This window comes from Coenobita brevimanus, chromosome 24 (genome assembly GCF_032717465.1).
Source record: "Coenobita brevimanus isolate Jiangsu-jjx chromosome 24, ASM3271746v2, whole genome shotgun sequence".
In the NCBI taxonomy this organism is placed as follows: domain Eukaryota; kingdom Metazoa; phylum Arthropoda; class Malacostraca; order Decapoda; family Coenobitidae; genus Coenobita; species Coenobita brevimanus.
Window position 1 is genome coordinate 14344349 of NC_136977.1, and position 15128 is coordinate 14359476.

General features: G+C 44.3%; 1 protein-coding gene across 5 annotated transcripts in view; it reads right to left on the reverse strand.

Moving 5' to 3' along the window:
* The window catches only part of Khc-73 (Kinesin heavy chain 73), a 1251394-nt gene that overhangs the window by 40315 nt on the left and 1195951 nt on the right, over positions 1-15128 (reverse strand). For all 5 annotated transcript variants that reach the window (XM_080267622.1, XM_080267621.1, XM_080267623.1 and 2 more), the window contains one exon: positions 4014-4235. In XM_080267622.1, coding sequence (XP_080123748.1) covers positions 4014-4235 — 222 coding nt within the window. The remainder of the gene's footprint in view (positions 1-4013; positions 4236-15128) is intronic.

Below are 15128 nucleotides of genomic sequence, written 5' to 3' on the forward strand. Positions count from 1 at the left end.
AACAGTACTAATAAACAGCAATTGAGTAGTCTCTGCTGTGTACTGTTGAGAAAGTTTATAAATTCTCGTTCTGAGAGAGTCCGGCAAAGTGGACTGGTAAAGCAATCATTGCTTGATGTAGCAAGACAATCATTGTCCCTGCTCGTCAATATTACTGAATATTTATTATTATCATTTAAAAATATTTGCATTTATTTAAAAACCCCGTGACAAGTAGGTTGATTACATAAGAGTCTTGGGGAAACAGTAGCCAGATAGACTATTTTCTGGTCAGGAGGGCTGAGAGGAGGTCGGTGAGGGATGTTGAAGTTATAGGGAAAGGCGGATGTGCGCAGCAACACAAATTGATACGTGGCATGGTGCTTAACTAGCAGGGAACCTTTGCACCTACGAGTAAAATATGGACGTTTAAGAACCAAGCAATAAGGGATGCCATCTATACTGAGATGAGTAGAGCGGTAGCTGAACAGGGAGCTGTTGACAGAAGTGTTAATGAACAGCACAGAGCTCTCAAGAACAACCTCCAGAAAGTTAATGATTCAGTGTGTGGATGGACAAGGGATCCCCCAGGAGTGTATAACATGGTGGTGGGATGAGGGTGTAGAGGCTGCAGTTAAGGAGAAGTGAAGGCTTTTCTGGGAATGGAAAAGGGGTGGTAACAAAGAGGAATGCCTGGCTGCCAAGCACAGGGCTAGAAAAGAGGTATACAGAGCAAAATCTGAGTCTCCAAGACTTTTACTGCGTAACCTAAATAGTGTTGAAAGGAAGAATATGATAATTAAGGTGGCAAATCAGATGTAGAGAAGATAGGGATATCATAGGTGAGCAGTGTGTGAAGAATGATGAAGGAAAGGTAATGGTTAACAGTGAGAATATTAAAGATGCCTGGAGAGTGCATTATAACTGGTCACTGAATGAGGAGTTGACTGGAACAGAGAAAGTTTGGTGTCAGCAGATCCAGTATTTGGACTTGGCCTTTGATGCTGCTACTGTAGCCAAGGCAATAGGCAGGATGCAGGTGGGGAAGGTGGCAGGTGTGCCTTGGTTGATTGATGAAATGCTGAAGGCCACAGGAAACACAGGAATAGGATTAGTTACTATCTATCTCTCTATCTATAGCCAGACACCATAACTGCATAAGGGGTGGCCATTCATCTTTGAGTTAATTGTTTTATTGATCTGATAAATATGATTATATACAAATGTGTTGTCCCAGATGACTGGCTGAAGAGTGTGATTGTAAATGTGTACAAGGGGAAGGATGATGCCCTGGAAAGAAGAAATTATAGAGGCATGAAACTTTTGGACCAGATAACGAAGGTAATGGAGAGAGTTCTACAAGGTATGATTAGAGAAAGAGTGAATTCCGACGAGATGCAGTTTGGATTTATGCCAGGCAAAGGGAACACTAATGCCATATTTATGGTCTGACAGCTTCTGGAAAAACATACAGGAAAGAAAGGGGATCTGTATTTTGTTTTTGATGATTTGAAGAAGACCTCTGACAGAGTCCCTAAGGAGGCAGTGAAGTGGGCAATGAGAATGCTTGGTATCACGGGGTGGGTGGTTAGAGTGTTTATTTTGTTTCGTTATTAAAGGCTCCAACATGCCTGCATGTATCTGCTGTGGTCACCTAATGAAGGCTGTGCATGCTTCTCGATCTCTGGCAGCCCTGTTCAGTCCTTTGTCCCTGAGGTCACATTCAATGACCTTGTCCCAGGTCTTTTTCGGTTTACGTCTCGCAACTCTACCTCTCATGTTAACACTTCTCACTTTCTGCACCCTATTTATCATCCCCAATTCACTCCATATGCCCAAACTATCTCAGTCTACCTCTTCTCATCACAACACCAATGCACTCCAGTCCCATCCTACCTCTCAGCTCTTCCATCGTAAACCTAGCCCCCCCAGGCTTTGCACTCAAGGACGCACTGCACATCCACCTAATCATTGTCATTTCTGTGTGTTTGAACCTGTGACTATCCTCTTCCTTTACTGCTCAGGTCTCACAACCATACAGCAATGCACTCCTGACATGCTGCATACAAAGATCCTTTAGCATGGAGAGCTCTCTCAATGACAGGGGAGGCAACAGCTCCCTGAACTTCTTCCAACCACTCCTCACATGCCACAGAGCTAGCTCCAGACCCACCTCCAGCACATAACATGTCTCCCAAGAAAAAACATTTCCACACACTCAAGATACTCACCAGCAAGATCAATCCTTTCATGCCTGACAATCTCCACATGCTCTCCTCGACACACTGCACAAGTGAAAACAGCATTATCTCACAGTCTACCTCTAAAACCTCTACATCTCTTATGCACCCACTTATCACAAACACAACACAAGAAGGAATTATTTCCCATGCCCTTGCGCCAAAACACACATGGCCACTTTCCCTCTTCTTTGACAGTACCACCACCAACCCTACATACTGTCACTTTTGTTTTATCTACATTTACTTATAAGCCCTTGTGACCCATACCATCTCTCCACTTCCTAAATGTTTCATCCGTTTCCCTTTCATTCTCTGCAATCAACACCAAATCATCGGCCTACCACATCTCCTACGGGGGTCTATTTCTGGAGTAATGTGAGGGAGCTTCAAGTACCATGATAAACGAGAGGCTCAAGATGGTGGTTATGGCTATATATGTGAGTGCTCACACTCAGGTAAGAGTGAATGGAGATTGAGTGATGAGTTTTCCATGAATGCTGGTGTGCATCAGGGGATCTGTCATGAGCCCCATGTTGTTTATCATGATGCCTGAAGCCCTCTCACATGACTTCAGAAAAGGACTTGAGGGAGATGTTGTATGCTGATGATCTGGTGTTGACTGCAGAGAATAAAAGGGAGGCAAAGGAAAGATTTAGGAAATGGAGAAATGGTATGGGGTAAAAGGGAGTGAGAGTAAATGCAGATAAAACAAAGGTGATGTATCTAGGGTTGTGCCGTCAAAGAAGGGGAAGAGTGGCCACATCTGGTTCGCTATAAGGGCGTGGAAAGTAATTTCATCTTGTGTAGTGTTTGTAAAAGTGGGTGCAAGAGAGATGTAGTGGTATTAGTAGTAGATTGTGAGATAATGCTGATTTCACACTGTGATGTGTTGGGAATATTATATGGAGATTGTCAGGCATGAAAGAACTGAGCTTGCTAATGAGTATCTTTGAGTGTGTGGAAGAGTTCTGTTACTTGGGAGACATGTTATGTGCTGGTGGTGGGGCTGGAGCTACCTCTGTGGCAAGAGTGAAAAGTGGTTGGAAGAAATTTAGGAGCTGCTGCTGCCTCTTGTGACACTGAGAAGGGTCTCCCTCAGAGCTATGGGATCATTGTATGCAACATGTGTTAGGAATGCAATGCTGTATGTTAGTGAAACCTGGGCAGTAAGAAAAAAGATATTCACAGGCTCAAACAAACAGAAATGACAATAATTAGGTGGATATGTAGTGCATCCTTGAATGTGAGGCCTAGAGGGGCTAGGTTTTTGATGGCAGAGTTAAGAGAAAGGATGGGACTGGAGTGTATTGGTGTTGTGATGGGGAGGGGTAGATTAAGAGGGTTTGGGAATAAGCAGAGGATGGGGGATGACAACTGGGTGCAGAAAGTGAGAAATATTAACACTGGGGATAGGGCTGTGCGAGGCTGGATGAAAAAGACTTGGAACGAGGTCACAGAGTGTGACCTCAGGGATAAGGGACTGAACAGGGAGGCTGTCAGAAATTGAGCACCATGGACAGCCATCATTAGGTGACCAGGGTCGATGCATGCAAGTATGTTGGAGCCTTTATGAACAAAATGAAATGAAACAAACCTTCCATGGTGTCTCTTTGTTTACCTTGTCATACACATCCTAATATATGAATGCCATTAAAAGCAGCACAATATATCTGCCTCACCTACCTTTTCTATCACTATTATTATTTAATATACTTTTCCCATAACACTCAGCACTTTTATTCCACAAAATATTCAAGACTACAGGCCTATTAGTTGGTGGGTATACATTACTTTTACTGGTACTTCGTCGGACGCCAATATCACTAAGTCGTTCAGCTGTGGATCTGGAACGCTTCATGTCTCCAGGAAGGGGGTTTGAAGCGCCATTCACACGTGCTGCCCTCATGGCACGCCCTCGCCGGTCCAGAAGCAGCTTCTCAGGCTTTACAAACATTCCACACTTAGGGCGGCAAGCAAAATAACGAACTCCATTCACTGATCCATCATTTTTTCCTGTCAAATATGTATAATCATTAATCACAGTGCTAATACAGTACTGTACTAGTATATCTTAAGCTACAAGTAAATTAGTACAGGTACAGGCATACCTCAATATACGATACCTCTAGATGTGATACTCTGGCTTAACAATGGGGGTAGAAATACCACCGTACCCTGCCTAATGATGGCCAAACCCTGGTTTAACAATGGATTTTGATTTTTAAAAAGTGATTTTCATTATATTTTAGACTAAAATTGTGTGTTCAAGTTGATTTATAAACTGTTTTTAGACTTAGATTAATGTGTTTTTGCTATAGGTAGGTTGAACATTGTCATTTTGGGGCACAGTTTACTAAGCTTGATTTTTGCCAGACATATTTGACAATTATCAGATTTTATCTGTTGGTTTTAGTGAGTTATTTACAGGTGTTAGGCTTAGGTTAACTTTTTTTTTACAGCTGTTTGGCAATTTAAATTGGCTTTAGACTTGTTTTTGGACTCATTTGGGTGGGTTTAGGACTTGGTTGGGGGGACACCCAAGGCTCAAAAATACATCCCTATCCTTTACATGTTAAATCTACCTCGAGATACAATACCCCACCTAACGATGGGTTTTTACTTAACCAACTGCATCGTTAAACCAGGTTATACCTGTATCAGTATGAGTTTATACAGCTGTAGTGTTTTTGCATAATACAGGCAACCCTTAGTGATGAACAATTTTCTCTGATCTGAATGACCATTTTTTGCACTGAAACCCCTTTCCCTGAATCTCTTCCTGTTTATGTGAACCCCCAGTAAAATATATATAGTATATATATAAGTGCCAGCCATTGCATTACGCCCAATAGGGCCGTGGAGTAATGCAATGGTGGCAATCATTCCACCCCCCTTAACTCTAGGATACCCAGGCAGCAGTGTGTATTGTACGTCTGGCATGTCAAAGGCGGGCATCGAGGAGGGAGGGAGGTGGACAAGCAAACCCCAGTTACCCCACAGAGTTGTCCGAGGGAGGTTGTGCTACTCTTTGCTCCCAGCCTGGACCCCCCTCAGCCCCCATTTTGTCTACGTATTTTGTGGTCTGGTGGCAATACGGGGAAGAGAAAGGACTTAACTAAACAGGAGATTGCATCCATTACCAGTCTCTACAAGGCACAGAAGTCCACAAAGGAAATAGCAAGGATTGTTGGTGTCAGTGTATGATCTGTGAACTTTTGGACCAAACGATTTTGTGATGGCAGAGGGGTAGCAACACCGCACCATGAAGGACATCCAGGAAAGGTCCGTAAAACCTCACCTTGCACTCTAACTATCCTGAAATGTCAAATGGAATCAAATCCACGTGTGACAGCACGTATGCTAAAGGAACTAAACCCCCGGCTGCTGGGAGAGGTGTCAGTGAGGACAATGCAGCGACGCTTACACAACGATCTTAAGTTTCGCAGCCACTGACCCGTCAAGAAGCCACTCATCAGCCTTACACAGAGGCAGCGTAGGGTCGTGTTTGCCAAGAAATATCAACAGTGGGATCCGACTAGATGGCAACACGTGCTATGGAGCGACAAGGCAACATTTTCTGTGACTGGCAGCCAAAATGGCGACATGTATCAGTGCCCAGGAAGTGACCCCCTAGACCCAAAGTATGCATGCAGTACAGTAAAACACCCAGATTCATTAATGGTATGGGGATGGTTTACATTTTTCGGTAAGGGTGACTTAGTAGTGCTTCCTGCTAATCAAATGATGAACCAACATAACTACCTTGAGTTATTATGTGATTATTTACCCAGCTCTTTTGAAAACTGCAGAGCTGCGGTGTTTCAACAGGACAGTGCCCCTTGCCATATGGCCAAATCTGTGAGACAGTGGCTCACTGACTGTGCTATAGAGTTTATTGATGATTGGCCAGGAAACTCACCAGACCTCAGCCCAATAGAAAATCTCTGGGCTATCAAAAAGCGGCATCTCCAGGGGAAGGACACCAGCAGCATCCCCAAGCTCAAGGCTGCCATTAGGGAGGAGCGGGCTAATTTAGACCCTGAAATCCTTAGAAACCTTGCAGAATCAGTGCCTTCATGCTTACAGCAGTGCATCAAGAGGAGAGGGATGCCCATTGATTACTAGGTGGATGGTAAGTGCTGAATTTATTTTTTCATACATTCTTTTATCATGTCGTTTACCCTAACGCCCTACCAGGCATAATGCAATGGCAGGCACTTTGTAAGTACAGTATATATATATATATATATATATATATATATACACACCCACCACAAACTAACTTAGGACCTACACACAGAACTGCTATGGGAGAGATGTCTATCTTTACTTTGTGTTTCCACCTCTAACAAGTGAATTTCTTGGGCAAAAAGTAACTGGCAACTCCTCTGGTGTTGGCGGGAGGCGGTGAAACACTCAGCACATCAGTGCTCGCCCAGAAGCGAGAGTGGGAGTATATGTTCCCATCACTCCGAGATTGCACCTCCTTCTTTTTTCGTATGCATTACTGTTTGCCCTGTTATTTTCATAGAGTCGAGTTGTCATGTCTGGAAAGTACTGCTCAAGGGATGATAGGGTCCATATCATTGCATGGAGGCAGGATAATGTCCCTATCAACACGATCTGTGAACATACTGGATGCACAAAGTTGACCATCATGAAGTCTTGCTGCAGCGTGCGACATGCCACCTGATGTCGTACCAGAGGACAAGCATGGTGGTGGAAAGAAGAGGACGACTTCCAGAGGTACAGATATGTTTCTGAAGAGGGAAGTAACCAAGAATCCTCGACTGACAGTAGCAGGATTGAAGAGAATGCATCCCCAGCTGTTAAAAGATGTCTCAATTCGAACTATCCAACACCGCTTGCAGAAGGAGCTGGGTATGCCAAGCTGCACTGCAGCCAAGAAACCGCTTCTCACTGACCGCATGAAGAAGCAGTGCATTCAGTTTGCCAAGAAGTATGCACACTGGACATCGGATGAGTGGAGAAAAGTTATGTTTTCTGATGAAAGCATATTTCATGTATTCCATGTGCGTTCTGCCAAGGTTCGTTGCCCTGCCTCCCATGGTCAATATGACCCTGCTTACCCAGTGCCAACTGTTAAACACCCACAAGCAGTAATGGTATGGGGGTGTTTCTCAGGTGAAATGGAAAGAGGAGGCCTCTACTTTCTTCCTAAGAACTTGATGATAATTGGTGGCCAGTACATTCAAGTCCTGAAAGATCATTTGTTAAACTTTTTTGCTATTCATGGGTGCGACTTTTAAATACACAATTCAGCTCCATGTCAGAAGTCAAGAATGGCGACAAAATGGCTTCAGGATAATCGGACTGAGGTCCTCGACTGGCCAGGCAACAGTCCAGATCTAAATCCGATAGAAAACTGCTGAGCAAAGATGAAGAAAATCATGGCAGAGAAGAAGACACCCAATCTGGACAACCTCAAGACTGAACTGGCAAAGAAATGTCCTCAGATTACTTTAGAGATCTAAGAGATTCCATGCCAAAATGCATCCAACTGGTCCTGAAAAACAAAGGAAACATGATTTCACATTAATGAATGGCACTTCATGAACAAACACTGTGATATACCATGATTTCTGTGTTTTTCAATACCTTGTGGGGGGAGGTCCTAAGTCAATTTGCAGTAGCTGTATACCATATATATATAGATGGATAGATAGATAAAATAAGAAAGAGAAAAAACTTACACAAGCTGCCAGATGCAAAGAAATTCCCACCCAACCCTCTAAAAAGTGTGCCCGTAATGTACTTTTGTCATCAAACCTTTTATCTGAATCAGTGTTCTATGACCACTTGACACAACCCCATATAATCCATGTGTTCTTAAATGATATCAAAATTCTGTTGCAGATCTTGTGCTTCTGTAAGTGTGTAATTATGACTGGATATTTACTTGGGGCTTGGCTAAAGTCACACATGATAACTCTGAACAGTATGGCCATTACCTGTTATTACCTGTAATTCAAATTATTTTGCAGGTGTTGTTTTTTGTGAGTAATTGTGACTGGTTATGTGCTGGAGGGTGACTGAAGTCATACAGTACATGATAATCTTGTACAGCCATTATACATAACCCCATATAACTCATGTGTTATTGTGTGTTATCATGTCTGGTTATGTACTGGGGGGTGACTGAAGTCATACATGATAACCTTGTACAGTAGAGCCATTATACATAACCCCATATAACCCATGTGTTACTGTGTGTTATTTGAAGTTTATTGCAGGTGTTGTAGTTTTATTCCCACCCAACCCTCTAAAAAGTGTGCCCGTAATGTACTTTTGTCATCAAACCTTTTATCTGAATCAGTGTTCTATGACCACTTGACACAACCCCATATAATCCATGTGTTCTTAAATGATATCAAAATTCTGTTGCAGATCTTGTGCTTCTGTAAGTGTGTAATTATGACTGGATATTTACTTGGGGCTTGGCTAAAGTCACACATGATAACTCTGAACAGTATGGCCATTACCTGTTATTACCTGTAATTCAAATTATTTTGCAGGTGTTGTTTTTTGTGAGTAATTGTGACTGGTTATGTGCTGGAGGGTGACTGAAGTCATACAGTACATGATAATCTTGTACAGCCATTATACATAACCCCATATAACTCATGTGTTATTGTGTGTTATCATGTCTGGTTATGTACTGGGGGGTGACTGAAGTCATACATGATAACCTTGTACAGTAGAGCCATTATACATAACCCCATATAACCCATGTGTTACTGTGTGTTATTTGAAGTTTATTGCAGGTGTTGTAGTTTTATTTGTTACCTGAAATCTATTGCTGGTGTAGTTTTTTAAGTGTCTAATTATGACTGGATGTGTACTTGTTAGGGGTGTGGCTAAAGTCACTCATGGGTAACTCCTCTATGGCCATCTGACATTACCCTCTACAGAAGCGTCATCTGAATTCTTCTGTACGTATTTTGCTGCTGGAAGTGTGTCAAGAGTATATTATATGTGGATATTTACTTGGAGGAGGGGGTGGCCAAAGTTGCACGTGAGTGAACCCTGTTGCCACTTGACATAACCCCACAGAACCCATTATAACTTCCTTGTTATCCAAATACAGCAAAAGTCCTTCAATCCGGCCACCAATAATCTGAAGATCCCAGTACTCCGAATTTGTCAAGGCAAAATTTTTTGAATTTTTCTGGTCTTTTTTAGAATTTTTCTGGGCTCTATCTAAGGATTTATCTGGGTTGGACTTGCTCTTGGACTTGGATGCACCTGCCTGCAACTATTCATCTTCACTTCTATGCATTTTCGGTGGGTAAAACAATAACCCACATCATTTCAAGTGTTTATTTAACCCTTTACCTGTGGGGATGGCTGGACCGCACCATGTCCCTCCCACAGGAATAGCAGGAAATCTAGACAATACACAATAAATTAGCTACTTCCAGGTCAATGGAAGTATCACTTAGCCTTTTCCCTTTTTTTTTTTATATATTTTTTAGTATGAGAATAGGTCATACAGTAAGGGACACTTCAGTGGGTAATGAACAGGGAAAATTAGTGACCAAGTGCACGTTGGGTGTTGCCAAGGATAAATTAGCTGCTTCATGGCCAATGGCAGTATCAATTAGCCGTTTCCCTTTTTTTTACATATTTCTTAGTATGAGAATAGGGCATAGGGCACATTTCAATGGTAAAAGCGAATGGAAAAAACTGGCCAACCCTATTCCTTCCTTAGCCTTTATCTTTTTTCTTTTTTTTTCTGTCTGTCCTCCTTTCTTCCTATTTCTCCCATCTTTCTTGTCACCTTTTCTTACTCTTCTTTCCTTTTCAGGTGGCTTTACATTGAGTGACAAGCCTAATGGTTTCCTGTAAGCCAAGAAACCATTTACAACGCTGGGTGGTAACCATTTAACTGAACCATACGTGCTCCCTACGTGTCAACAAGTGGGTTGGTGAAGGATTAGTGCCCCTTCCCGTAAAACAAATACCTCAAAGTCAAATGGCCACCCCTTATGGGATTATGGTGTCTGGCAATATATAGATAGATAGAGTTGTGTTGCGTGGCCGGGCTGTAGCTAGGCGGGGGAGGGGATAAGGGAGGGGAGGTGGGAAGGCGAGGCAAACACAGAAAAATGGCTAAATTGGTAACACTGGGTGCGAGTATTAGCAGCGCTGCCTACAGCTACACACTGGCAGTACTGATAGATGATACAAGACCACACTTGAAAGCCTAGGTGATGTAAATAATCCCTGGACCACAGAAGTGAAGCCCCGTGGTATGGTACTTATGTAACAAGTGTCACGGTAGTAACGGACCGCGGGTAAGGGGTTAATGATCATATACAGTAATCACTCTAATATCCGGACGCCCAATAACCGAACATCCCCACTAACCGAACCTTATCGTCCTGGGATCAAACATTCCCAAAATGGTCCGAAAATCCAAAAAAATTGGAAAAAAAATCGATTTTTTGCTGTCCGTAATTTGAACTTGCCGCGCGCACCGCGTGAGAGCATTGTTTTGGTTCGTCATTCCTCCGACGTCCGATAGAGCGCCGCTGCATCCTCCCCACTTCCCGCCTGTCTCTCACCGCGACAAGACCTGCGCTGTTCGCCATGGCTGCCCACGTGCTCGCTTTTGTGGTGGTGCCGTACTTGCTGCAAGGCCTCCTGCTGCTCTCTGCCCTACTCTTAGTGTGTGTGATGATGGCCCCGCCTCCTGAGAAAAGGAAGAGAGTGGTGTTGACTCTGGAGAAGAAACGGGAGATATTGGAGAAGGTTGCTGCGGGTTGGTCTTCCTCTCGCATTCTCCGCGAGTTCAACCTGGCCCGGTCGACTTTGTTCGATATCAAGCGTTCCCGAGACAAGCTCATGCAGTACACGACTGACTTCTCGTCGAGAAGCAAACGCAACGTGGAGAGGAAGGTTATGTTTACCCCCAAGTATGCAGAGATCGACTGCTCCACGTTGATTTGGTATCGACAGCAACGTGCAGCTGGTGTGATGGTACGTGGAACGGAGCTGAAGGCTGCTGCTGAGAAGTTTGCAAGGCTTCACGACGCCCTAGACTTCAAGGCATCCGAGGGTTGGCTCTTCGCGTTCAAGTTGCGACATGGCCTTACTAACCGTAAAGCACATGGCGAAGCATTGGACGCTAACGAGGATGGAGTGGACGAGTTTCGGCACAAGGTGAAAGGCTTGATCGACAGGGAGGGCCTCACTCTCGGTCAAGTCTATAACGCTGACGAAACTGGCCTATTCTATCGCTCGGTGCCAACGAACACTCTCGCCGATGAGACGGAGAAGCGTGTACCTGGCCGCAAGCTTTCTAAGGAACGGATATCTGCTTTGTGTTGTGCCAATGTTAACGGCATGCACCGGCTTAAGCCCGTTATTGTTGGCCGTGCAAAGCAGCCTCGGTGCCTTCGTGGGGTGATGGATGTCCTTCCTGTCGTATGGTACCATTCTTTGAAAGCATGGTTCACAGCTGTGATTTTCAAAGACTGGTTTCACCATCACTTCGTCAAGGAGGTCATACATTACCAGACGAAGACACTGGGAATTCCTCGCGACCAGGTAAAGGCTCTCCTTCTCCTCGACAATGCACCTGCCCACCCGTGCGACAAGGACTTGGTTGCTGAGAATGGCCGTATTAGGTGCATGTTTCTGCCACCTAATTCGACTGCTCTCATTCAACCAATGGACCAAGGAGTGATCGTGGCAACAAAGCGCCTGTACCGTCGGAAGTTCCTGGACGAGGTGATGGTGGTTCTCGAGGACGAGGACGAGCGCAGGGAAGGACGTGACACTCGAGGCAAGCGGACTTTGGAAAACCTTCGCCGCTACAACATCAAGTCTGCGCTGTACAACTGGGCTAGTGCATGGAAGGAAGTCCCTGTGAAAACTCTTGAAAATGGTTGGTCTCGTCTGCTTCTCGGAACAGATGTGGAGTACGATTTCCTAGGGTTTGACGTGGATGACTTCCATGCACGGCTACGTACGCACAGCGACGATGTTGATGTGGACGATGTTCGTGAGTGGTTGGACGACGACGAGGGCGATCCTGGGTATCAGACGTTGTCTGATATCGAGATCGCGTCTTCGGTTGCTGGTGTCAGTCCCGAACTTGAAGATTCCGACGACGAAGGCGATGATGATGCAGACTCCGCCCAGCAGGACACTACTCCAGCCATCCCCAAGCTGAGCGCACTCCGGGAACATCTAGAGTTCGTCCTAGACTGCCTGGAACACCCGGACTGCGACAGGGAGATGGGGCCCTTGGGACTCGTGGAGGAAGTGCGTGCTTTCCGGCAGCGCATCATCAATCGCCAGAATCGTCGGTCCTTGCGTCAGTCAACGATTGACAGTTTTTTCAGACCCGTGACCCCCGCTGTGCCAAGCCCTGGTTCCACTCCGTTGCCTCCCCAAGACAGGCCCTCATGCTCCGAGCCACAGCCCAGCACATCAGCTACAGTGGAGTCACCGCTCGACGTGAGTTTGCGGCTGTCTTCAGAGTCTTCTGTAGTCGGTACGCCATCACCACTACCCACCGATGCACCCCTTGGACGCCTGCCAGTGATACTCTCGGGCTCTGACAGTGAATAAACAGCAAGAACTTCTCCACTAGACCACACGGGAATTTTGAGTGTTGTGCAGTGAAAAAAACGGTGTGTTGTGTTAAGGTTTTCAAGTTGGGAGAAAAGACTAAGTAGAAAAGAAATTTAACGTAACTAACCTTCTTTGTTTTGGCTTTGGAAACTTAAAAAAACTTGGGAAAAGTTAATGTGCAACACTTAAATTTAATGGAACATTATTTGGACTAAAGTGAACACTGTGAAAAGAACGGACTTCTGTGTGTTAGTGACTAAGTTCAGTGCAAGACTTCAGGAAGAGTGTAGTGCAAGTGCTTCAGGAAATCGTTCTTACTGTCAGAGTCCGAGAGGAGGCGGTTATTCATCGAGGTGGCCAGGGACTTGCTGTAAGTAGCCAAAATGTTTCATGTTGTACTATTTCCCATACTATATTTACCAGAATGTTTCATATTGTATTTTTTCCCATACTATCCTTACCAGAAAGTGTCATACTGTACTTCTTTCCATACTAAACTTACCTCATGCATGTGCAGTAGGAATGTGTTTTTCAGAGTTCGGTTCGGTTCGGTTAGGTTAGGTTCGGTTAGAGTCCATAAGTACCAGAATGTTTATTAATGTATGAACATACTTCTAAACCCACATTTTATGTTTCTATTGAATTTATTTCAGTCATTTATGTGCCTTATTGGTGTGATTTGGGTGTTAAATAGGTGCTATGCATGTCCGGAGGGAGTTGTATAGGTGTTTCTCTGTGTTAGGGTCCGTAAGTACAAGTCCATAAGCTGGGGCCCAATATCCGGACAAAACCAATATCCGAACCTACCGATGGCTCTATTGGTCCGGATATTGGAGTGATTACTGTACACTCACGATCACTAATTTCTGCTCATGGGTGCCCCTTCATGCCCATATATACCCAGGGAAGAGGAGAGGAGGGGACGAAACTAGCTCCACCAGCCTCTACCCCAGCTCGCGAGCTTCCCCCATACCCCTACCCAACCCAACCACCCACTCATCGTTCTTAACTGGCAGTTACATTTCAAGCTAACCTCATACTTTACACTCATAGTCACAAAACTAAGATACAAACATAAAACACTAGGATATGTGAAAAGTATATAACTATGAACACACTGCAGGAAGAAATTAATGCATAATAACATTGACAATAAAACAAAAATGTTCACATCAGCCATCCCAGGCCTCATGCATTGGGTGCTTGTAAGTGTATTTACCTAATTGTGATATACAGGAAATGAGCTATGCTCGTGGGGTCCCGTCTCTGTTTCTCAATAAGTTAAATTTAGCTTTAAACTCACTTAAGTTTTTAGACTGGACGATCTCTTTGTCCAGGCTATTCCACAGGTCTATACATCTATAAGGGAAACTATATTTCTTGATATCCCTCAAGCAGCTTGGCTTCTTCACTTTCATTCCGTGCCCTCTTGTTGCTCTCTTATCCCACAAAAACAGATCTTCTTTGTCAATTTTGTCTACTCCCATCATGGTCCTGAACACTGCAATCATGTTGCCTCTCTTTCTCCTTTCTTCTAAGGAAGGCAAATCCAGCTTTTCCAGCCTCTCTCTGTATGACAGATCTGCCAGACTGGGGACCATTTTGGTTGCTGTTCTTTGTATTCTCTCAATCTTGTTTATATCTTTCTTTTTGTGTGGGGACCACACTACTGCTGCATATTCTAACCTGGGGCGATTCATGACCACAATCAACTTTTTCATCATCTCCTCATCCATATAATGAAAAGCTACTCTTATATTTGTCAGGAATTTATACGTCTCTCTAACTACAGTACCCTCGTGTCCAACACGTGTTTGTCCAGCACGATTCGCGTCTAGCACGAAGAGCAAAAAATTAGTATGATTTAATACAATTTAATTACTTTAACATGGGTGCATTAGCATAACACGCACAGAACTCCGAGAAGTGGGCGAAATCCGCAGAGTTCGCCTCTAGCATGATCACCCACGGTCCAACACGGTCATACTGGACGTTCCTGTGATGCTGACAGCCAATCAAAACTTCTGATCAAGTTGCCTCCCCCACCCGCTATCGTGATGTGATCGTGATGTCGCCCAATCAAAAATGCTTCTGCTCTCACGTGATGTTTTGTTTAAATTTCTCCCGCCACAGTGCCACTCAGTCGCATAATTCGCATTGGACGGTGCTTTTTTCTCGCTGCATTTTCTGCCCTTGCTACTGCATTTTATCCAGCTCACGATGCCTAGGAAGTCTTCTGAGAACCCCAAGAAGCAGCGGCACCTCCCTCAGGCCACCAAGCTAGAAATCATCGAGAGGAAG